This window comes from Mus pahari, chromosome 1 (assembly GCF_900095145.1).
Source record: "Mus pahari chromosome 1, PAHARI_EIJ_v1.1, whole genome shotgun sequence".
NCBI classification, from domain to species: Eukaryota; Metazoa; Chordata; class Mammalia; order Rodentia; family Muridae; genus Mus; species Mus pahari.
In genome coordinates, this window is record NC_034590.1 from 50,326,877 (window position 1) to 50,352,167 (window position 25,291).

Below are 25,291 nucleotides of genomic sequence, written 5' to 3' on the forward strand. Positions count from 1 at the left end.
AGAAATGTCCCGACGGGCTGCTACGGCAGAACACTTCATTGCCGAGTTTAAGATACTCTGTGTACTCGAGAATAATGAAGCTACTGTCCTTTTAAAAATTATCTAATTTAGGTTTTCACTCACTTAGGCTTGTCTGCAGGGGCTACAAATGAAACAGGCAGTGCTAAATTAAATGGCAGCATTCTCTGAGGTCCACAGCAGCTTTGCGCCAAGGCCAACATGGCTGCTCTGCTGAGAGGGAGGCTCAGGAGGCTCAGGGAAGACTTAGAGCTGAAAGGTGTTCCCCAAAGTCCACTCCCATGTTTTCTTAAACATCTGAGTTTCAAAGAAGTTATTTCTCCAAAGAGTCCCGAGATTCTTTGGACACTTACTGAGCAGAGATGCTAGAATTGACTAAGAGCCACCTTAAATTCTGCAGGCACAATATATACAATACGCACAATTGAGAACCTAATAGCAAGTACTCAACAGGCCGAGTGCTTCAACTCCGATTTTAGTTAAATCCCCACAGTTATCAGAAACGCATAAAGAAACTCAAGGAAGGCTGCAGGGAAGCCAAAAGAATACCAGAAACTATCACAGAGCCCCGAGAACAGGAACCCTGGCAGCCGGTGTCATGGAAACCAGGACCAGATCCATCAAACCCCAGCTTCCAAAAATCCCATGAATCTAAGACAGGCACATGGAACACTCTGAAGCTGTAATCCACTCCAGGGCAGTCAAGACAAGGTGACCTCCTGAGTTCAGGAATCAAGGCCAGCCTGAGGAACATAGTAAGGAAGGAAAGAAGGGAAGGAGGAAGGAAAGGAGGAAAAAAGGGAGGGAGGGTAAGGGAGGGAGGGAGGGAGGGAGGAAAGAGGGGAGAAGAAAAAAGAGAAACTGAGAATAAAGGACAAACCTTTCCACAAGGACATTTCTCTTTGTATCTGTGAATTTGCCCTCAACTGCAAGAACCAGACCACCCCATCCACTTTAAACAAGAAGGACTTTGCCTCACAGAACTGAAAATGCAGCTGTAGGATGGCTTCCAGGGCCAACTAGTTCCTTTCTGGTCTTTGTCCTACCCCAGGCCAACTTTATCCTAAGGCTGATCCTTTTCAATTGGGATGTAGAGCCTTGCATTATGGAAGGGTGGGCTTATACATTCCCTCACTGCCACTACCAATAAAGAAATATTACTCAGAAGCCCCACCTCATTATGCCATTCACCTAAATTAAGTGCACGACATCTTTAAAGTAACTGTAGATTAACAGGTTTTGGGCTAGGCTCCTGACTAGTTAGTAACAATGGATACAGGGCTGCCAAAATTACTTTAAGAGTGCTCATGGCAACCCCCTGGAATAAAGCCAGGTATGGGGTAGAACAAAATAGACAAGGTGTGTCCTATTATTTGAATTCCAGTTAATGGGTGTAGATTTTGAAGCCATGGGAAATCATTTTGTTTGATTGGTTGGTAGGTTGGGTTTTTTTGAAACAGGGTCTCATTTAACCCAGGCTGGCCACAAACTCACTATGAGCTGAAGTTAGCCTTGAACTCCTGATCAACTTGTCTCAGCCTCCCAAGAGGGCTACCATACCTGCCTGGTTCCTGATGGGAAATCTTGATGGAAAAAGAGGTTGGAGAGAGGGACAAGAGTCAATGGTATTAGGAATGTTTTGAAAAGCATACTAGACATCCAAATGCAGACTCTGTGTAAGTCATGGGTAATGTGAATTAGGATCACCGAGGTGTTGGGGGAGGGGCAGCTGGAGTTACAGCTTTGAGGACCATCAGTCTCAGTGTAACTAAAACTACATGGGGGGGGGGGGAGGTAAGAATTCAAGGTCCAGTGTTAGAGCAGCCCAACCTCTGAAGACAGAGCTTAGAGAAGCTGGGAAAGGAAACCAACAAAGAACAATCAGGAAGGCAAGAGAACTGGAAACCAGTTCTAGAAACAGAGCCAGGTGTTTCTCTCTTGACACACTACTGTCCAGCAAAACACCATATAAAAGGCAGTGCATTAGTAATATGGAGAGTAGAAGAATTTACCAAGATGTGAAAAGACAGAGAACTTATTGAAATACACTGCAAGATGCAATGGGCAAGTTCCCAGTCTGGGGACTGTACCATTGGGGTTGAAGGTTATAGCAGTTACATCATCTTATCGTCACACAGATGATTCAATGATCAGTTTTAATTATCAGTTTTATTATTGTTTAACTTGAAACAATCTACAATCACATGGATCTCAGTGAACTGTCTAGATCAGGTTAGCCTCTGTGAAGGGGATTATGGTAATTGTGTTAAATGATGCAGGAGGACCTGCCCACTGCGGGCAGTACCATTCCTTAAGCTTAGGGCACTGAACTGTTTAAGAATAGAGAAAACAGCCTTTTTGTTTGTTTGTTTGTTTGGTTGGTTGGTTGGTTGGTTGGTTGGTTGGTTGGTTTTTTCAAGACAGGGTTTCTCTGTGTAGCCCTGGCTGTCCTGGAACCCACTCTGTAGATCAGAGTGGCCTCGAGCTCAGAAATCCGCCTGGAAAACAGTCTTTTAAGCTCTCACCTTTCTTACTCTCATCTCTAGTCCTCCTTCTCTCTCTCCCTTCCCCCTCTCTCCACGTGGCCATGGTCGGCCTCTCTCCCTCTTTCTATCTTCTCTCTTTCTCCCTACCTTTCTACAATAAAGCTCTAATACCATTTTAAAAAAACACACACACAAAACAACAAAAGAATAGAGAAACAAGCTGGACAGTAAGCATGCACGGATTTGTTCTCTCTGCTCAGAACTGTGGATGTCATTGGCTATGTTGGGTACCTGCAGGGAACAAGTACAAACATCTCCTAGTTGACATGGTAAAGGAAAGGGAGGGAAATTCCCATCTGATAGTTTCTGTCTAGACATACAGGGGCAAGGTGGCAGCTGAGAAACATAGAAAGAATCTTGAAGCTAGAGGCAAGACAAAGTGAAAACCAGCAGCCTCCAGGGGTAGAAAACGAGACAAGAAGAATATATGAGTCTAACTGCAGCGCTGAGAGTCCACTTCAGGGCTGTGTCATGAACTCAAGAGCAAACATGGTTTTCAGCCATTCAAACACAGATTAGGCATTGAAGTCGTTCTAATATATAACAAAGGAAGCAGAACAACATTAAAAAAAAAATTCAAGAGCACTGGCAAGAGAGTGTCCGTGTTACACCAAGCCAAGTAGGCTGAATAAGGAAAAAGAGAGCCTTGAGGGAGGAGAGAGCTAATGAAGAAGCTAAGGTCTCGGTAATGGCTACTTATCTATCAAAACTCAGCTTTCCTCCTTCTGGAAACAAGAAAAGCCAGCACATAGCTAGCCAGGCATATGACAGTTCTCAGAGTCTCTTGCTTAGGCGTGTGTGGAAGGGATGTCTGTCACTTATGAACAAGGGGCCTAGGACCAAGCAGAGCCTTCTCCCCACTCCCCACTCCCCCAACTCAATGCAGGATGATTGCCACAGAGTACAGAAGAGAAACCAGATGCAAGACTTTTGGGTGCTGGAATAGCCGTGAGGCAGAAGCAACTCACTGGCTAAATGTGCCTCCTGGTCCTGAGTACAGAATGTCCCTTTGCAGGCTTGTACGTTTAACTACTCAAGCCCCCACATTGGTGATGCCAGTCTTGGAGGCTGTGAAGCCCTCTGCATCTGAGACAGATGTGTAGGGTCATCACAATGGATTATACCTGGCCATTTCCTTCCTAAGGTGTCTCTTTCTGAGCTGAGCCAAGATGAGAGAAAAGTGAGTGTCTCCAGCCCCGTGAACATCCTTGCCTCTTCTTCACCAGATGACTTTATTGTGAACTAAATAAAACAAACCCTTTTCGCCCTCGGTTGCTTCAGTCAGGTTATTTGGTCACAGTGACAAGAAAAGTAATACAGAAGTATACAGGGGGATGTCCAACCTGGCACTGACAGGAACTGGAATCATTTAAGAGACAGAGCTCTGGGATTGTTGGTGACCGTTTCTAGGCAGGGTTAATGGAGGCAGGAAGACTCATGGGAAAGGTGGAGTGGCACCACCCTGGCAGTTAGTGCTGCCACTCCCAAAGCTCGTCCCCAGCATTCCTCTCCTGCTGCTCCCCCTCCCCCCACTGTCCTCAGAGCAGCTCTGTTGGGACCCTTCTTCTCTGCTGAACTCACAGCCACGTCTTCCTAGCTCTCCTCAGTCTTAGCACACTACCACCCTGATTCATATTAGGTGCTCAGACCTTGTACTGAAGGCAGAGAATAAAACTAGCTACTCACACTGTGGATACAGCTCAGCTGATAAAGCACTTGCCAAATATGGGCATGATCTTAGGTTCAATTCCCAGCAGTGCAAAAATAAAAATTAAAACCAAACAAAAAAAAAACAAAAACAAAATTTAGGCTACTGAGGAGGATGACCTTAATGGAACTGGTTTGGGTGGGGCTCAGCATCTCCTATCATATTTCTTAGAGTTGCCAGAAAAGTCTGACTAGCAGAAGGAATATGGGACCCAGCTGCTTGTATCCGTGGCTCCTTTTAGATTGTTTTGGTACAAAACATTTCAGAGGTACCTTCTGAGACAGATGTTTCTAAACAAGCTGACTACATTATGATGGGGAAACATTATGCAAATGAGATAGAAACAGGCTTACAGGCCCTCTGGAGGAGCCTGGTGGACAATGTGACAGAAGGGTGCAGTCTGGTGCCAGCAGGGGGCTACCGGAGAGCTATGAGAGCTCAGCCACCCAGGGATAACCAGTTTGATCTGTTTAGGGACACCTGGAGCCTTCCAGCTTCTGCTACTCAGAGGACAGTACGTGCTACACAGTGTTTGTTTCTGCCAAGCCTCACAGGGCTGCATGCTCTCCCACCAGTGTGACACGGGCAGCAGATGTGAGCATGCTTCCGCATGAGGCTGTGTGGTTACCCCCACCTCTCAGGTGCTGACAATTACCAGCAGAAAGCCCTGGGGAAGGAGACAAAGGACTGCCTTTGACAAGGGCACTGGCCACTTAGCACGCAGGAGCAGCTGCTGCATCGCTTCTCTCTCAGTCCCTCTCTACCAAGTATGGAAAAAGCACAGGGGTAGGGGAAACATCAAGCAAGAGACAGTGTCCTACGAAAATACCAAGGCTTTATTTTCTCTTATAAAGACAGCCCTGCCTGTTGAGGGAATGGAAAGGAGTACATAATTCTCAAGAGTAAACATGATTTACCTGCTGCAGGCTTCACACCATAATGCGAAGAGCGACATCAAGGCGGAAAGGTGTAAATGCTTCTATGTCCACAGACATAAAATGCTAAGTAAACAAAATAAAATGGATTTAATGCTAGGTGTTCCCACAGGGAAAAGCCAGACGACATGAAAACTGATTATCTGGGTGAGAGGAAACCAGAGTCCCACCAGTTGCACCCCATCCTCTCTCAGGATGTGGTAGGTGAGGCACACCAGTCTAGAACACCAGCGAAAGCAGGCAGCTCGAAGTTTTTGCTTTACTGCCCACTGAGCGAAGCAGGGGCAAAGTCCCGGACAGCACGGTTGTAATGAGGTGACTAGGTGCAGCAGTGTCGCATGTGGAAGTTGACAACATACTCTGCGTTAGTCCTCTGCACAGAAATGGCAAATGGCTCAAAGGGGTGAAAGGTGAAGGCCACAAGGCGTCGCACTGTGTGGTTGATGGGGCGGCCCAGCAAGCCCGCCTGGATCTCAAACTTCAGCAAGCCAGAGTCCCGGGCGTAGAACCTAAACAGAAAAGGGACACGGTGTTGCTATCACTGCCACCTTGAAATCTAGACATCAGGGAGTGCAAAGAGAAGAGTGCATCGGATAAATAGGACTGCCTCTTGCAGCAAGCCCAGCTTAGCAGAACCTCGAGCAACTCACCTCATCAGTGACTGTAAAGTCAACTCCTGACCTTAGTCACCAGTCAGTTCTCACAGTGGCCCTGAATCAGACTCCAAATTACAACCTCCCACTTGCAGAAACTCCTGCCTCAAGAAGTCTAAGCTGGCATTAGAAATGAAATGCTAACAGCCTTGAAATCTCTGAAGAGCCACATTTTAAAAAGAAGCAAAACAAAAAAGTAGAATTTATCGTGTAATATATTTAACTTAATATATCTGAAATAACCAGCTACTGTCTACACATGTCTCAGCTTGGCCTCATCTCACAGTAAGTACCCAACAGCCAGCAGAGGCTAGCAGCGGCTACACAACAGTGCTATTTTGGGCTAATCTTGAAGATTCTCAGTTTTAAGGACAAATTCTCACACCAGGTATAGTGCACATGCCTGTAATCCTAGCACTCTGGAGGCAGAGGCAGGAGGGTCAGGAGCTCAAGGCCAGCCTTGGCTACACAGCAAGTCTGAGGCTTGCCTGGGCCCCATGAGTGCATCTCAATAAATAAAACACTAAAAGTGAAATGAATTCTCTCTGAAGGTTGTTGCTTTTCACATACAGAAATCACATGGCATGCTAGGATGCAGGGCAGCAGCAGGATGCTCAGGTATAGACAGAATGGTGAGTGGGTGAGCTTGGGATTCTCCGTCTGATACAATGAAGCAAAAGATGTTTCTGAATGACTTGTGGTTTGGGAAACTAGAGATGAGGCTTGAAGATGATAACTAAAAAGCTCTGATTACCCTTTCTGGAAAGCAGAGAAACAAATATAAAGATACTTACACTTTTTATTACTATTACTATTACTATTTTGCAGAGCTGAGGCTCAAACCCAGGGCCTTGCACATACCAGGGAAATGTGCCACCCCTGAGCTCAGTGGTGTTCATACTTTTTGATAAAATAACCCCATCCCTAAGAATTCATACCCTCAGAACTTAATTTAAATGATTGACACTATCAGAATTGCTGTAATATAAAAATGTATGCAAAGAGATGGGCAGGAGGCTGGGTAAATGGCATGCATCCACTCAATGGACCAGTGTCACTATGAAGACTGGGTAACCCAATGGAACAATTAAAGCAGTCAACAAAATGTGGTGCCTCCTGTGATTAATGCTACAGATGAAAACGTGCACAAACACACTTGTTGACAAAACCAGAATGACATAGGTAGTAACGGTGCCTGGCAGCACCACCTCCTCAGATGTCTTCACTGTCCTTCCAGGTCTCATTTTAAGTAAAAACACAAAGGAATTACAAGAGAAGTGTCTTCCATCATAGCTATGGCATTGCAGGCCTGTTACTTGAGCTCATCTTTTCAAACCAGAAAAACAGGAAATTTTGTCAGCAAGGACCAAAATGTATCTGTTTGGCTGTATCAAATGAGATCCATTACATGTTTTTGTGCACAAAAAGCACATTAACCTACCCACATAGTTCCCAACACATATGGATTTATAATTTAAAGTGAGTTGTCTGTGCCTCTAAATCTAACTACCAATTTACAGGAAAGCAGGAGGGATGAGGAATACCGTAAATACTACTCCCAGCATGCAATGGACAGAGCCCAGGTGTCAGAAAGACTACAGGATGAATGTGTTGATGAGGAGCAATGATTTCATCGCAAGAACAATAAAGAGGAAAGCAGACCTAAGATTTAGGGCTAGCGGCCACACGTATATGAGCCTTGCTTAGCACATGAGGCAGAGGAACTGTGCAAATAATATTCTCAAGTAGCACAGGAAATACTAATTAGATGGTTGGTGACATTATCAAATGTGTGTTTGTTCTGAGGTAGGGTCTCATATCCCAGGCTGGCCTCGAACCTGCCTTAAAACCCAGCACTAGGAGTGAAAAGACAGATGGCTCAGTAATTAAGGGTACTTGTTGCCCTATCAGAGAGCCTGGGTTCAATTCCCAGCGCCCACATGACAGCACACAACCACCTGTAACTCCCAGTACAGTGGCTCACAACCAACCATAACTCCAAGTCAGGTTATCTGGCACACTCTTCCAACGTCTGTGGGCACCGGGTACACACAGAGTGTGCATACACACAGCAAGCAAAACATTCATACTCATCAGATAATCTTAAAAAAAAAATGCTGGAGCGATGTCTCAGTGGTTAAGAGCATTGACTGCTCTTCCAGAGGTCCTGAGTTCAATTCCCAGCAACCACATGGTGGCTCACAACCATCTGTAATGGGATCTGATGCCCTCTTCTGGTGTGTCTGAAGACAGCTACAGTGTACTCATATACATTGAATAAATAAATAATATTTTAAAAAGCAAAAAAAAAAAAAGATTCCAGCAGTAAAAAATTATCTCTGCTTTTTCTACTAAGTAACATGGATAAAATAACTTGAGTAAGATATACTAGATACAAAAATCTGTGGTAGAATGCCATCAGGATATTAAAAACATAAATTACAGTCCCTTTTCTTGGATACTTTTGCTTTTTTGTTTGTTGTTTTCAATACAGAGTCTCTTGGTATAGCCCTGGCTATCCTGGAACTCACTCTGTAGAACAGGCTGGTTTCAAACTCAAGATACAGACAGAGATCCACCTGTCTCTGCCTCCCAAGAGCTGAGGTTAAAGGTGTATACCACCACGCCAGGCTTCCTTGGACACTTTAAAAAGCAGACAGCATTTACCTGAGTAAAAGTATTATTCACGGGGCTAGAACGATACCTAAGTGATCCAAGCTCTCACCACACAACACAGACAGCCTGCTCTTTCCAGCCAGCAGGAGCACAGGAGAGAGGGTCAGAGAAGGGAGAGAGAGGAAGTCTGTCACTGACCCATGCAGAGGAAAGAGGGGGAGCATGGGCCTCTCGCTTCAAGCAGTTTGTAGCTGTGGTGGTGATAAAGTACCTGATTGGGTGATCTCCACAAGTCTTAGGTCGCTCCATGACTGACACCCACTTGTCATCGTAGCTGAAGAGAGACAAATCCAGGTACGGACTCCCGCTGTAAGACTGGGCGCTGATGGGGAGCTGGCCTAGCAATCGGCGCACAGCCTCCGTGTGCCCTCCATACTTGGCATTTATAATCGTGTCTTTGAACCTAAAACAAAGCACCAATAAGGAAAGCTTTCTCAGCAGCTGCCTCAGTTTAAAACTCACACGCACACCTCAATCCAAAGAGCTCCCCAGGTAAAAGTGACTGCCACACAAGCCCAAAAACCTGGCCTAAGTTCAGTCACCAGGTCCCACAGTGGAAGGAGATAACTGACCCCCAAAAGTGGTCTTCTGACATCCTACGTGTGCCAGGGCACATGCATACACACTATACACATACAGTGATTTTATTTTACAAACAATTAAAATCCTAACTTTCCCTACAGCTCTGTGAGTGAGGAGTTTTCTCAGATGTACTCCTATTCAGTGCTCTCTGGAACCACCCTAAACCTCACTCGCCAGAAAAGAAAAGGTTCCTTAGTAACACTTCTAGATATAACCAGAAGCCCCCCAAACCAGTTTACATAGCAATTTAGACATGTCATCACAACTATCATTTGAGAGCCCAGATCCACGTGGGCACATCTCACCTGTTCCCGAGAGCCTCTCTGCTAACCCTTGTTCTTAAATCTGTCCAAAATGCTTTCTAATAACTTTCTTTTTTTTAAAGATTTATTTTATTTATTATATGTAAGTACACTGTAGCTTAGCTGTCTTCAGATACCAGAAGAAGGAATCAGGTCTTGTTACAGATGGTTGTGAGCCACCATGTGGTTGCTGGGATTTGAACTCAGGACCTCCAGAAGAGCAGTCAGTGCTCTTAACTGCTGAGCCATCTCTCCAGCCCTTTAATAACTTTCAATTCTGCAGCATCCTGAGACTCTTTTCTGTAGCCATGCCATGGATCTGCAGTAAAGGTCCCCAAAGGATAAGGAAACTCCTCGGGCTACTTAGAGGTGACACCTTCTCTGTCCCTGCCACCACTGATGGCAACACGATAGGCGCTGGCTCACAGGCTGTGATGACCACAAAGCCTCTAGGACAGCCTACAGGATCTGTACATTGAAGCAGTTCTTATTCCTCAGCAACACTCACCTAATCTCCACTCTCCCAGCCCCACACTGCCTGAAATATAAAGAAGCCATCTCTCTCGACTATGCAGCTCTTAGCTCATTCTTAGCTGTGTCCTTCTGTCCAACTAACATCTCTGGTAAAGATCCTTCTAACAGCATAGCCTAGCCTGGCTTTCCCCTCAGCTTCTGCCCTGCATTGTAATAGCCTCACCTCACCCTGCAAGCTCTGCACTCCAGGTGACCATCCCTGGTTCCAGCTATCCTCTCCTAGCTCCCCAACATTTTTCTTCCATCTTACATACCCATTAAGTCCCTTTTCTTCTTTAGGCATCTTAGAAGTCATAGTCAATCATGAGACAGCTCCACCACCTGCATGCTCAACAACCTTGAATTCTGCTTTCCAGCAGAATGCCAGAGAAGTTCAGCTCTCCTGATTCTACCCATGTGGCTGGAGAAAACTGAAAGTAATGCTCACTCCAACCTTTGGCCGCAAAGCCACATAGGCTCTCAATGTGGGAGGATGCTCATCTGAACTTCCACAGTTCAGCCTGCCCCCACTCTCTTCCATGGTTACCTCATCTCCCCCTAGTTTGTCACTGACAAACACAGGAAAGCACAGAGGACCTTTTGAGGTCTCCACAGAGCATCTGTCCCTGCACAGCACTCCAATCTCTCTATTTGGGTGGCAGATCTCATGCCCTCTCACACACTAGGCAGGATTCTGTCTAGGATCAGCCCCATCAACACACAAACATGCCATTAATACTTCCGTATTTAAATTAAGGAAAACCATCTGGTTTAGTGACATGGGTCTGTAATTCCAACTATTTGGGACACAGGTTTTTTTAGGACTGAAAATTCAAGATTAGACTAGCCTGGGCATCTTGGAAAGACCTCCTTAAAATAAAAGTGTTAAAAACATGGCTGGGGATAGAGCTCAGTAACACAGCACTTGCCAAACATACAAGAGGCCCCAGGGTCAGTCCTCAGTGTACAGAGGCAGAGAGGGAGAGGGGGGAGGGGGGGAGAGAGAGAGAGAGAGAGAGAGAGAGAGAGAGAGAATGAATCATCAGTCACTACTCTGGAACACCTGAAGTTGTAGAGCAGCCAATCGTTTTGGCCCTATGTCCAGCTAGTGCTCCTTTCTCACTCAAATCCAGCCACCTGACCTCATTCGTGTCCTTCAAAGGTCTCAATGGCTTTTAGGCTTGCTCTTATTTCTTCTGATATCATCCATCATCCTGATTAGCCCTGGGTAGTTCCTGGTCTCCTTCAATAGTTCCGCTTCCATACCATTGACACCTCTACCAGAACAGTGGTGATACACTCAGACCCACCAGACACCACTCCAGTTCCGCCTTTTCCAGTAACACTTCCTTCCTGGATCTTTCACTTCACCACATCCTTCAAGGCTGACCTGTGACCTGTGACCTGTGACCTGTGACCTGTGACCCTGGAGCTTCCTGTTCAGCACCTTCAGAACTCTGACTCTCCCTGGTGCCCTGGGTTCCTTTGTGGTTTACTGGTGACATGTAATTTCCAAAGGCTTCCTCAGAAAGATACATAGAAGGGGATTTTATTGTTTAGTCTCACAGACACGAAAATATCTTTGTTCTATTCTATTTGAATACAGGATTCTAAATGAGAAATCATCCTTTTCACCAGGAACAGTAATCTGTAATTCCAGCATTCTGGAACCCAAGGCAGAAGAACTGTAAGTTCAAGGCCAGCCTGGTCTGCTCTTCTCTCGAAAGAGAGAGACAGAGACAGAGAGACAAACAGGGAGAGACAGAGAGACAGACAGAGTTACTTTTGGGAGGCTCTACAGGTAGAGACAGGATTGAACCCAGAGCCTACTGAATGTACTAAACTACATTCCCAAACCCTTGAAATCATCCTTTTCACAAAATTTTGAAGGCAAGATCTTAACATTTTTAAGCATTCAGCATTGTCACTGACCAATCTGACAGCACTCTAATAACATTTTTGCATGTGAAATGTAAGTTTACTCCAAGTTTTTAAGTACCAGAATGCTGGTAAAGTGGGTGGTTTTTCTTGGCAGGGGGAGGGGCATAATTTGTAGCATTTGCCAATTTCTGTGATGTCAAGCTTCCTGCTGTGGGCAATTTCATGGCGCCGGGGTAACATCATCACACATGGCTGGAGATGAGCCACAGCACTGCACTGCGCAGCATCCAGCACCCAGATAACAGAACCTCAAAACCATGGGTGATGTCAAAAGGGGTAATTACAGCTTAGTAATGGCTATGCTTAACAATCAGCTTGCGAAATTTCCTCCAAGTTTTTAACAGCTGGTTCCACTAGTCATGGATGATCCTGCCGATCTAGAAAGTTCTATGGTCCAGGATAGGAAATACTCACATTGTTTCTACTTCTTCGGCCCTCAATTTCTCTCTCTCAGGAACAGCAGATACAGAACTCTAGGGCAAACACTCTCCGCTTTTCTTTAACTCTTTCTTTTCCATTTTCCTAGGCCCTCACTCCCTCTTTCGCCTTAGAGAGTTCTTCAGCTAAGTCTAAGACATTTCAGGTCTCCTAGAGCCTGGGCATTCCAGGCCTACCCTTGCTTACACCTCCGCCTGTCTCAGTGACAGCAATCTTGCCTCTTCCTTTCCCAGGCTTTTTTTTTGGGGGGGGGGTGCAGGGGTGGGGGAGTAGAGGGAGGTCTATTTTAGAATAAAGGTACTTCTTTTTGTTTTACTTTGCTTTTTCTTTTCTTTCTTTTTCTTTTCTTTTTTTTAAATTTAATTTTATTTGTAATTCATTTTTTACACTCCATATTCCATTCCCCGCCCCTCCCATCCACCCTCTGATTCCTCCCCCACCCCCCACCCCTCGTAAAGGCACTTCTTAAATGATTCAGGTCTTAAGAGTCCATTTTGTTTGCTTGCACGCTTTATACTAAAAAGTATTTTTACATGAAGATTACTAGAGAACATTTACCACACAATTTTGCATTAAGAGCTGTGTATTCACAAGAAACAGAAAATCATTTCAATTTCCATGTACATTATAGTTTTAATAAAGTAAACTATGATTGTGTAGCTTAGAAAATCTACTCAAGGGCTGGTGAGATGGCTCAGTGGGTAAGAGCACCCGACTGCTCTTCCAAAGGTCCAGAGTTCAAATCCCAGCAACCACATGGTGGCTCATAACNAAATTTCAGAGGGAAGATTAAAGACTCTTATCAGGGCCATTGCTATTTTGATGTGAAGATTCTGTGGTTTTGGTTAGCTGGGGCTGAAGAATCAGTTGTGATTAACAAGATACCAGAACTAGGGGCTGGTGAGATGTCTCAGTGGGTAAGAGCACCCGACTGCTCTTCCAAAGGTCCAGAGTTCAAATCCCAGCAACCACATGGTGGCTCATAACCATCCATAACAAGATCTAACACCCTCTTCTGGAGTATCTGAAGACAGCTATAGTGTACTTACATATAATAAATAAATCTTAAAAAAGAAAAAAAAAAAGAAAAGAAAATCTACTCAAGATAGTAGCAGTGGGTAAGATGTACAGGACATTTATGACTTTTCAGTCTTAAGTGGCATGAAAAAGCTTTTCAGCTCATGAAATGAGCTTGCAGCTCCTCTCAGCTGATAAGACACTAGCCTTGGTGTAGACTCAACAGTGAACAGAAATCAAAAGTCCTGACCACATGGAGTGAGCCTCCTTAGTGCTTTCACTGAGGGTACTAGCTAGTTTGGAAGAGGGACCCACAACTGAAGCACTGCCTGTGGCCATGTCTGTGGAGAACTGTTTTAATAGATGACAGATGAAGGAGTGCCCAGCCCACTATGGGCAGATGATCCTGGACTGTATCAAAAAGCTAGCTAGGAATGAGCCGAGACCAAGGCTACGGTAAGCAGCATTCCTGTCAGGTTTCTGTCAGTGACTGCCTCCAGGCTCCTGCTTTCTGCTCCCTCGGTGGTGGTGGACTGTGACTTGGAAGTAGAAGCTGGAATAAACCCGTTCCTCCCAGGCTGCTGTTGGCCACAGTGTTTATGAAAGCAACGGAAAGCAAACCAGTACATCTACCTTCTGCAATTCGCTGATGAAATGGCCAACTTAAAAGTTAACTGTGAAAGAAGACACTTAGACCCAGCACCGCCACCAAAATGGGAGGGAAGTGGTCCACACCTGTACACTAGGGAGACTGGGAAGGGGAGAAGCCGTGGCTACAAGAGCAGCCTGGGCTATGCAGGGAGGCCCTGCTTTCCAACTGAAAAAAAGAGAACGATGCTCCTAAGGCAGAAGACAGATGTGTCGGAGAGAAGACAGAGGTAAATGAGGGTCTGAATCTGTCTAACCACAACTGTCCCTGTGCCCAAGCATGGAGCCACTACAGGAAGTTTACCTGTTTGCTCATCTTTCCCAGAAGTAAGAAGGCATGCTTGCCCTGATTCATCTGCTCAGTGTGGTCTGGCCTATTTAGGGACCAAAACCAGATATTTTCCTTACCTCATTAAGGTTAGAGCAATTGAGGTATGAAAGCTGAGGAGGCCTTGCCTGCCCACACCGGATTTACCAGAGGCTTTCAGTCCACAGGAACTACTCCTATCATGCTAATATACTAAGAAGGCTCTTAGATACCATGGACTTCCTACTTCCAAACCCGTACCTATAGTTCTGGTTTGTCTTCTCTCCTGCTCTTAGGGGCCACTCCTCTATCCCTCGCTTTATTTCCAATGGAGCAGAGATAGGTGGATGTGTTCAACATGCCATATTAACCAGAAGTTCTAATGTGATCTCCATCACTTATTCCTCAAATATTTAAGGACTTGACAGTGTACCACTGAGAACATAGCACTAAACAGACTTTCTGCAGCTTACATGTGGTCTAAGGACCCAGAAGATACACCAACAATTACACAGGTTCTCAGAGATGGAAAAACGTCAGGATGACAGTGCAACAGGCAGACCGACCAAGGCCAGGTGGGCAAACAGAATACAAAGTGTCCTGAAGCAGATGGCTACCAGCCTAACACCAGCCATGATAAAGTTAAGCCTGCCAGGCCTGGCGGGACAGCTTACCGGCGCTGGATCTGCCTTGCAAAGTTGTTGCTAGAAGCCGAGCAAGGGAACTGGACCTCACTGTGCAGGGTGGCATTGCGGAAGAGGTCACAGAAGTTCTCGAAGAGTTCCAGAAGCTCATCCGACGTGTTCTCAAACACGGCAATCACCTCTGTTGTCACCATGTTGTATACCACAAAGAAGGAGGCCTGCAGAAAGAGGCAGCCAATGGGGTGGCCATGCCTAGGTACCTTTCCACTTCACCTGAAATACACTCCACCCAGCCACCCACTCAGGGACCTCCGTCTTGGCACTAGCTGGGGAGCTGAGGAGGCAGCACTGGCTACATCGTTGAGAACCTTGATGCCACCAGGTTTCCCATGCCGCTGCGCTGCTGGGATTACCGAGCTGGCCAGCATGTATACATAAAAAGGCTTTCAATCTTCCATTTCAAACTGTGAAAATTCAATATTTTTCCTTCCAAGTGTTTATTCGCTACTTGTTCCCCAATCTACCCTAAGATTTTTTTTTTTAAGTTTTAAAAATGCCAGATTTAATTTTCTTTCCTGCTGGGAGAGTGATTTGCAGCCCAGGGCTGCCTGTTGGAAAATGATTCTCTCTTCTATGTGTACAGTTGAAAGTTCAATTTCGGGGCATTTATTTTTCCCTCTTAATATTTCTAGCATGCAGAGAGACGCCTTAAGTACAATGTGTGCTAAAACTGCCTGGGCAAGTTGTATCCACGCAGGATACTAAAGATGAACAAATGAAAAATCAGACAGGCATTTTCCATCTCTTTCTCCACAAATGTTCTTTCAGCCAAGAGCTTTTGTAAGAAACATCTGAGATTTCTGCCAATTAGGATGGGGGTGGGGTGGGAGACCTGAAAAGCATTCAAATGCCATAGGTGGCAGTCACCACTTTTCCTGAATGGAGCCCTGGGTGACCAGGCCTTTTCCTTGACATCTTGAGTGCTCCGCCTTGCCTAACAGGAAGCTCCGGGTACCTCGAGTTTTTTGTCACAGTGAACTCTACGCTGTGAACTAAATCTGCAAGCTTGCAGCAGGAGTCTAAGATGTCCAGGACACAGGGATTCACAATTTCCCTTCCTCTGATTGAGTTCTAATCCCTGTCACCCATCTCTTCAGCCATGTGCCCACCTGTCTCATAGTAATTAGTCCTTCCCAGAGCTCCTCTTACATGACTTTGCAGTCACCTGGAAATTAAATTTGGCTGCAAATTAAAGAGGCTGGAGACAACCTGAGAATAAGACCCATAATATTACCAAGGCTTTGTCTATGGATGCAGTTTTTACTCATTAACCTTATTGGAACTTATCAAATTAAACGGGAAGGGGAGAGAAGAGGACAACTGGGGCACAGAGACTAGGTTTCAAGTTTCAAACTCCGAGCAGAGGGCACAGCCCCGGCAGTATGTCTAGCTATAACTGACTCTAACTACCAGGAAAAAATAGGTCACCTGTTAGCAAAAGAAAAAGGATAATCTCAGTGCAGTGATAACAGACAACTTAGGCCTTCCAAAATAGAAAGGTAATTATAGCAGAAACCTAAATAAAAGAGTGACTCATGGCCCATCTATAGACCAGGACACCACTTTGATCATATCAGGGTTTTAACAGGATCTTTCATAATTATGTGAATATAAGATTACACAAACATTTACCAGATTTCCCTCTACAGCAGACTGGGAAATTAAGGACAGGAGGGGAAAGAAGTTAAGGACTCTGCCACCTATCTTCCATGACGCATAAGATGAACTAGATGTTCACCTGTAGTGGCTCAGTGACCACCCATCATCAACAAGGGAGACAGCGAGGTTTAAAAATAGACTCAAACCTGACCACTTTCCCCCTTTTAGAATATACAAGCTCTGATGTTTTTGTTTGTTTGTCTTGGAGGGGGTCACTGTTGGAAGATATTTTACCACGGGTTAGGTGAGGACTTAGAAATGATGTCCTGTATACTAGCTCTTATTCATTCATTCATTCATTTATTCATTTATGTTCCTCATGCATATGTGGTACATTTGTGTGTGAGTGTGTGTGTGTGTGTGTATTTTATGTGTCAAACCTGGGCACATAAAGGCCCAAGGTTGACTGATGTCACTAGTCTTCTTCAAGCACTGTCTGTCTTAGTCATTAAGGCATTAAGGTAAGTCTTTCACCTGAACTCAGAGCTTGCAGATGAGCCAGCTTGCTCTTGGAATTGTCTCCACTTTCTGAACTCTGGAATTACAAGCAGGCCGCCACACTCATCTGGCACTTACAATGGTTCTGGGAATCCAAACTCCCCTCATGCTTGCTTTAACTACTGCGTCACCCCCCAACCACATACAGTATCTGTTGACGGCTGACTTCCTAGTTTCCTATCTGCCTCACTGTTCCGTTTCCAAAACAGGAGGATTGGCTTGGGGCAAGGGAGCCAAAGATGCGGAGAGGCGGGCCTGTTACTCAGACCACACTCAAGTGGAGAACTTTTCAAAGACAAGTACCCAGGGCTCCCTGGATTTCCAGAAGCTATCTGACCTCAGCTCCTTCTCTTTTTAAGTCAAGGTCTCGTAACAAAGACAGGTCTGGAGCTCACTGTCCTGGATCCCAAGCTCTGTCTCCACAGTCCCACTGCTGGCATTGTGGGCATTATAGAAGTATGCCCGCCGTCATACCTGGCTGCAGTGGCAGATTTGTAGGTTTCTGTTTTCAGTGCTGAGTAAGCTTTCCACCACTGAGCCCTACGGACTTCCAGTTTTGCATGGACTGCTCATTCTCCCTGCCGGGACCTGTGCAGTTCAATAATCAGTCTTATAAAGTTTAGGTGGGATTACATCTATGTGGTCTAAACCCTGACCCTACAGCATTTGAGCTCCTATGTGACAGGGACTGAGAATGTCCTAAGGAATAATTTGGCAGACTTAGCTGTCCACATTATTTGGCAGTGGCTTGACACTGACCCTCCATTTGCCAATTTCAATAGGTGATGCCAGACAAAAAGGAATTGACTTTAAATGTGAGCGCAGGTTTAGCAAGACTTGCCAGCACAGGGCACAGGCAGGAGAGCTCCCCCGTACCTGAGATGGGTCTGTGACCCGCAGCGTCACTACATCCTCGCTGGTGTACTTGATGAATAGATGGTTCTCATCCAGAAGCTGCATCTTCCACATGCGCAGCTGTCGCAGCTGGTCAAAGTACTGGAAGAACCGCCTCTTCGCCATGGCACTACCATCCTGCTCTGCCCTGCGCCAGAGATAAACCAGCAACCGGTGCTTCAAGGAGTTGATGAAAGGGTCCCTGAAAGGATTGGCCATGCCTGTCTGGCTGTCCCGCTGCACCTCAGGGAAAACGGCAGACACAGTGAGCAGGTCATCCTCATAGCAGAAGCGGCCAATGGTCCGAACGTCAATAAAGGTGCCTTCAGGGGTCACCTGGAAAACATGAATAGTCTGCTGCTGCACAGACAATATGGCCAGGATGTTTTTGTACAAGTATAGCCCTTGATTGTGTGATAAGACCACTTTGTCACACTTGAATGTGCGTGTGTCACACAAACGGCCAGTGTGAAGGTCAATGATGTGAAGGGAATAGTCCTCAAGTGGGGACCGTGGATTGGGGGTCACCGATTCACTGTTCCGATACACCTCATAGAAAGGAGGGTGAGGCTCATCTGGGAGGTAGGCAGCAGAGCCCACGATGACACAGCGGCAGTCATCTGTGAAGAGGCTACACTCCCGGTTCAAGTGCTCGCCATTGGCCGCCACATTGGTAATGTGCAGCAGAACAAAAAAACGCTCAAAGAGCCGGCCTCGGATGCTGACTGACCTCTGGTCGTTGCCATTGGACAAGATCTCCCCTTCGTATCCCTGCAAGAGGTCCTCTGCTGCCTGACAGCCCTGGTACTCATAGATTTCAAGAGATGTCTGGTCAGATGAAAAAGCAATAAAGTAGCGCCCATCAGGCGAGAATTTCCGTAAGAAACAAGGGGGCTTTTCGACGTTGACGACCGTGAAGTTGGGGAAGACATTCTGGTGGAACACTCGGACCTGATGCCAGTGAGTCCCCGCCCTGCCTGAACTGATGCGCCGGCGTTCTAAGCGGTGAATGACATTCTGATTTTGGATTCTTCGAGGTTTAATTGTAGAAACATGATGATCCATTATAACATCTCTGCATGGGGGGAAAAAAAGCAGAACTCAAAAAAAAAAACGGAGCAAAACCTACTAATACCTCTATATGAACCTGAGAGCTTGTAGGACAACAGTGACCCAGATTCCTCTGAGATTACAGTTGCACAGTGATCCTGACATTTTGAATTTTAAGGTCTGAAAGGGAAGATACAAGACACAAGGAATACCTTCCAAGTATAAACTAACAGGAATTTTCGAAGAATAAGCCAACAAGTACATCAAACATGAACAGCACAAAAATCTCCTCCTCAGGGTGTAGGGGCACACAGTAAAAAACCCTACCACCTCCACTTAGGAGACCGAGGAGGGAATATCACTTCAAGTTCAAGGTCAGGCTAATGCAGGTTGAAACCCTGTCGTTATTTCTGAGACAGGAGCTCAAGCAGGCTCTGATCTTGCTATGCGGCCATGGACGGCCTTCAACTTTAATCCTCCTGCCCCAGCTCTCCAGTATTGGGGTTACAGAGTTATGCACCCACACTTGACTTATAGGGTGCTGGAAAATGAAGCTGGAGCCTTGCACAGGCAAGGCAAAGGGTCAACTTTGCTACTTTCCCCAATTTTTTTGTTTTTGTTGTTTAAAAAAGTTAACATTGAATGTGCACATATACATTTACTGGGCTGTTATGTTAAAGCAATCTGTAAGTTCAAGCAATCTCTATCAAAATCCGAATGGCATTTTTTTGGAAAACAAAAATTTCACTCTAAAAGCAGCATGAAATCTCAAAGAGTAAAAAGTAGCTAATATGATATGGACAGTAACACAGGTAGAGCTCACACTTCCTGATTTCAGACCCTATTACACCACAATCAATCAATCAATCAATCAATCAAATGATAAAAAAACAAACACACAACAACAGCAACAACAACAAAAAAAACAAGCTCTAACACTTGCACAGACGGGCCAGTGGAGAATAGTGTCTCAAAATAAGCCTTTACTTGCTACAATTCATCTTGTCAACATGCCTGGCTTCGAAAACTCGAGGAGATCGGTAAAGCATACTTCTGGGTATCTATAAATCAGTGCCAGAGACAGGAAGACTATGAGGGCTTTCCTCAGATATCTAGTCAAAGGGTCCCATACATGGACAAACACCATTTGGTATTTAATAAGGTCAGGACCAACGGCAGGCAGGTGGATCTCTGTGAGTTCAAGGCCAGCCTAGTCTACATAGTGAGTTCCTGGACAGTCGAAGCTACATACACAGTTAGGCCATGTCTCAAAACCCCTACCCACCTCCTACTCTGCTACCCCCAGGGAAAGGGAAAAGGGCAACCTACAGAGTGAACAGAAGTATTTGCTGGTCAAATATCTGGTAAGGAGTTAATACTTAACATATTTAATGAACTCTTAGAACTCGACAAATAGCCACAAACCCAAATACAAGTACAAATGGCCAGCAAAGAAGGTTTGCACATCAATAATCATCCAGAGAGACAGATGGGAGGGGGGGAGGGAGAGGGTAGTAGTGTTCTGGCAAAGGCTTTTGTACAAGCAGCATGGGTTAGAGTCCCCAGGACCACAAAACAAACAAGACCCTTACAACATATAGTCAGGGGATTGTTTTGCAATCCTTTTGTTTCAAGCTTATCCTCATACAAGCTACATCCACTGGATAAAGATCTAAAAGGCATGCAGAGCCGCCAGACCAGACCTGAGGGAGTCAGGGCTCTAAGCTACTACCTCTGGCTGTTTTTTGGAAGAAACCCTTCCCTGATACAAGGCCACACTCACTCATTTGCATAGTGCCTAGAGGCACTTTAGCCCTAGGAAAAGAGCCCAGTGACTGTGACTGATCACACACTGAACTCTACTATCTGGTCTTTTGTAGAAACTAAATTCTTCACCTTTGAGAACTATCTCCATGATCAGCCTCATCATCCTGTCTTTGAAGGCCTTCCTTCACTTGGTGAGACATAGATCCCAACACACTAGCCACTCCTTTGCAACTCTCTGTATTTTACTAATGTGTTTATTTATGGTGATCTCTCTGGGTCAATTATACACTTATCTTCAGTGTGCCCACCACAATGCTTAACACGTAGCAAGCTTCCTTCTTAAACGGTGGGTCTACCTCAAGCCATCTTCTTGGCTAACGTGAGTAACCACAGGGGAACTTTCTTTTTCCGTAAGACATTCTCTCGGGTCCATGCCATAACTTCTCTCGTTGCAACTTTAGTAGTGTCAAGTTTGGGGAAGTCTTTCTAACCACCTCACCTAAAGGACTCATCTTTCTCTTGTTCTTTCTTTCTCTAGTCATCTGTCACATTTTTTTTTATTTACACGTTCGCTTGCAAGGTTGTGTTTAATGTTTGAGTCTCCTCGTTGAACTGTCCCCTCTCTTATGGAAGTAACCAGGACTACTTCGGTCACCGCGGTATACTCTTCCAGCCCCCGGGGCTGGCACATGGTAGACGCTTTGGTGCGGTGCGCTCTGAAAACGAAAAGCAAGCCTGGCGAAAGCGGGTCACTAAATGTGTGAACGCAAGGTTTATTCCTCGTTGGAGCACATGTCCCCTCACTCTTGGCGACTGCTTCCAAAACAAGAAAAGGATGCCAAGAGGCAGACGCACATGCCCATGGTCGCCCCCCGGTAAGAAAAGCCCAGGGCGGGGCTTCCCCGGGCAAAGCCGGGCGCCGGAGCTCCTGAGACCCGGCGAGCATGCGGGGAGGAGCCCCGCCACCGAGCTCTCGCGGGCCGCAAAGGGCAAGTCCTCACCTGTCGAGTCCCGGCTCATGGGGCCAGGGCAAGGGTCGCCCTAGCCTGCTCCGCGCACACCTCCCCCGGCCCCGCCCCCACCATGCCTCGGGACCCCGGCGTCCGCAGCCACCAGCCCTGGCTTCCGCCCGCTCCCGGAAGCGCTGCGCAGCAAGAAGGGAAGTTCGGAAGAGCGAGACGCCATGCAGCTAAGGAGCGGCGCAGCGCACCCTGGCGTCGGGAGGAGAGATCGAGGTTATAGAGGCTGGATAAGCCCCGGACCGGGTGATGTAAGGCACATTCATAACTACTATGCGTAGGAATTAAGTTCTCACCTGCTTCTTGCATATGGTGGAAGATGGATTATACATGCACCATGTCACTGCGTTTTCCATGCTCGTGGTTGCACATAGGGATACAATAAAAGCTTCTGTGCTAAATGACTCCAATACCATTTACTGGCCTTTTCACTGACACGTTACTTCATTTAATTTTTTTTTCTTACAAGCTATTTCTTCCCTGTGAGTCTGTAACTTCTCTCCTTTGTGCCTCTGTGTGTGTGTGTGTGTGTGTGTGTGTGTGTGTGTGTGTGCATTTGTGTTTGGGTGTATGGTTTTATTTTTGATGTTTTGGCAGGAAACCAAACCCAAAATGTCTTCTCTTAAGGCTCCTGGGTAGCCACCGCCACTGTTTTCTTCACCCACCACTGTCTAATATCTGTTTCTGTTGCTTTGTTGTGTCTCTCCCTTTGGTAGATTATAAACTGAGAACAGGGATATTTGTCTTATTTTCTGTCCCAGCCCCCCACCTCCCACCCCATAGCAAGGTTTGGCATCTTATAGAAGCTCAGTAAATATTCCATCAGTAATCCATTGTGGTCTATCTCTTCTGGACCCCCATGCCATCTCCATTCAACAGCTTAGAGGAAAGCAAAGAGGAAGCACGTATCAACGACTTCCTTAAAATAAAACAGTTGTTGTATTCCAAAGGACAGTTATTAGAGTATAAAGTCAACGCTGTGTGCAACAGATACAGGGGGATTGAGAATTTGAGGCCAGCTTGACCTACGTAGCAAGTTTAGGGCAAGCCTTGGTTACAGAGACTCTGTAGACCAAACCAAAAAGAATGAAGAACTGGTTCATGCTACCACATGGATGAACTTTGAAAACATTATACCAAGTGAAGGGAGCCTGATATAATTTGCCACATACTGTTTGACTCCATCATATGAAATATGCAGAATGGACAAATCTATAGAAATAGGAATCAGATAAGGGACTTGGAATGCTTAGAGGGGTATAAAGTGGTTGCTAATCTGTTTTTTTTTTTTTTTTGCAGGGGCAGGGGTTGATGAAAATGTATTAAAATTGGGTAATAGTTACAGCCACACTTCTGAGCCACACTTCTACAAACCATTGAACCAATAATTTTGAAATAGTAAATTTTATAATCTGCAGATATCTCAAAAAGAATTTGATGGTATTATGGTATCTCCAGCTCCATGGATGGGATCCGACATCAATTTTTCTATAAACAAAGTAATTCAGTTCTTCTTTACGACTGGAGAAAGTTCCTAGTTCACATATGCCATGTTTTCTTTATCCATTCCTCTGTTGTTGCACGCCCAGGTTGGTGTCATGATTTAGTGAATATGAATATTTCTGAAATTAATTGATGTACAAGTAAAGATAAATTAACTAAACAAATAGGCCTGGGGATGGAGCTCAGGAGGTGAGTGAGGTGCTTGCAGGGAGGAAGAGCAGGAGGAGGGGCCGTGGGGGAGGGGAGGGCAGAAAGAAGGGCAGTTCCTCCCTCTAGACTGCCCCTGGCTGTGAGGGACAACAGAGAGATGAATAGTAGGCCTTCTCCTCCCCAATGGCCTTCCTTGGCATCTACACTATCCCTAAAAGTCCATTCCTCAAGCTCAAAATGTGATGGAGAATGACCTTGAACTTCTATCCCTCCTTTCTGAACCTCCCTGGCAATGGCATTACACTCATGCACCACCGTGCCTCATTTATGTGTTGCTGGGAATCAAAACCAGGACCTCAAGAGGACTAGGCACTTTACTATCTGTGCTATACCTTTAGACCCACTTCCTTTCAAAGATATCATAAAGGAGTGGGACTTGGAGTGAGACTAGTTCACACATCTTTCAAACCTCCTACCTGTGAATTCCTTAACCTGTCTGCATCTTGACCTTCCCGCCTAGACGATGAGACCAGTGAAACTACAGGGCATAACATAGATCATAGGGTTGAGGGCAGGGAGTAAAATTCGTTGTATTAATAATAGCGTTATAATTAGGATGTGACATTCTTAGCACTCAGCCTGATAGAGCTGGTTATGCAGCAAAAGCCAGCCTCATGATCCCCCTGCCTCAGCCTCCCCAGTGTTGGGATTATAGGTAATGTCACCTAAGTGGACTTGTGACTCTTATTTGGTTGTTATCAGTTAAGGCCACTTTGCCTTTAAATACTGAGGGTTTGTTTCCCCCTGTGAGGCCCAGTACTCCTCACAGGTCAGGGCTGCTGCAGACCCTACTCACCACTCCAGGGCAAATACACGACTGCTCTGTGAGAACTGGCTCCTTTTCTATATCCCCAGAGGTGAAACTTCAGTAAAGCACTTATTCCTAGTTGCTTTTGCATGTGTGAAATGGGTACATGTGGGGCTAGGGTATGGGAAAGCCACTGTATTTATGGAAGACCTAGTTTTTATATGAGTTTTAAATTAGTCAAATATGAGTATCTTACACAGTTGTTTTTTTTTTTTTTAAGATAGTGGGGATGGGTCATGGGGCATTATATGTACAGGGAAATGTATTTTTACTTTTAATTTAGAGTCTCACTATGTTGCTTAGGCAAGTCTTGAATGCACTCTGTAGACCTGAAAGGTCTTGAATCAGAAAAATTTTGTTTCCTTTTGAGACTGAGTCTTCTGTAGCTCAGGTTAGTCTCGACTCAGTATAATCCCAGAAGGCTTTCAACTTCTGATTCACCCTCAACCACCGCTCAAGAGCTGTGGCAGGCATGAGCCGTGCCACACCACACCACACCTAATTCCCACCCAAATGTTTAGCTACACACATAGTGTAAAACTACATTAAGTGTAAGTAGAAGCAGAGAGACAATAGAACACCTCCTCCACATGGCAAGCCCGCCCCTCCCTCAGTAGTTAGAACCAGCTATCCCTTCAGGTTGGTCTATGAATTAGCCTCTTCAATGTATGAGCACACAGAGTTCTAGTAAATAGTTTTCTTTCACTTTTGTCCTTAAATATGAAAAAGATTCTGACGTAGATGCTGATTTGCAACCAGCCTTTCTTGAATATCAATGTGTTCCTAAGATTGCCCTATGTCGCTGCATAGAGACCTCGCTCAGGCGTGCTGCCCTATATAAGCAGTGCCCGTGTGCCTGATGGAATAATTCTCCCTTTGGCTCAGTGGTAGGGCA

The 25,291-nt window shown here is 45.5% G+C and overlaps 1 protein-coding gene across 2 annotated transcripts; it reads right to left on the reverse strand.

Annotated features, from left to right (window-relative positions):
* Positions 1-710: 710 nt before the first annotated feature.
* Det1 (DET1 partner of COP1 E3 ubiquitin ligase) lies at positions 711-22,015 on the reverse strand. Of its 2 annotated transcripts, XR_003844062.1 has the most exons (6): positions 21,858-22,015; positions 18,022-19,114; positions 14,959-15,146; positions 8,748-8,939; positions 5,190-5,716; positions 711-761 (listed from the first exon to the last, which is right to left on the reverse strand). XR_003844062.1 is itself a non-coding variant. In XM_021202665.1 (5 exons), the coding sequence occupies exons 2-5, from the start codon at positions 19,102-19,104 to the stop codon at positions 5,527-5,529; spliced, it is 1,653 nt and encodes a 550-aa protein (XP_021058324.1). In that variant the 5' UTR covers positions 19,105-19,114; positions 21,858-22,015; the 3' UTR covers positions 5,091-5,526. The 2 variants fall into 2 exon arrangements, 1 of the variants encoding a protein (XP_021058324.1); XM_021202665.1 differs by lacking the exon at positions 711-761 and having other exon boundaries at positions 5,091-5,716.
* Between the last annotated feature and the right edge of the window lie 3,276 nt (positions 22,016-25,291).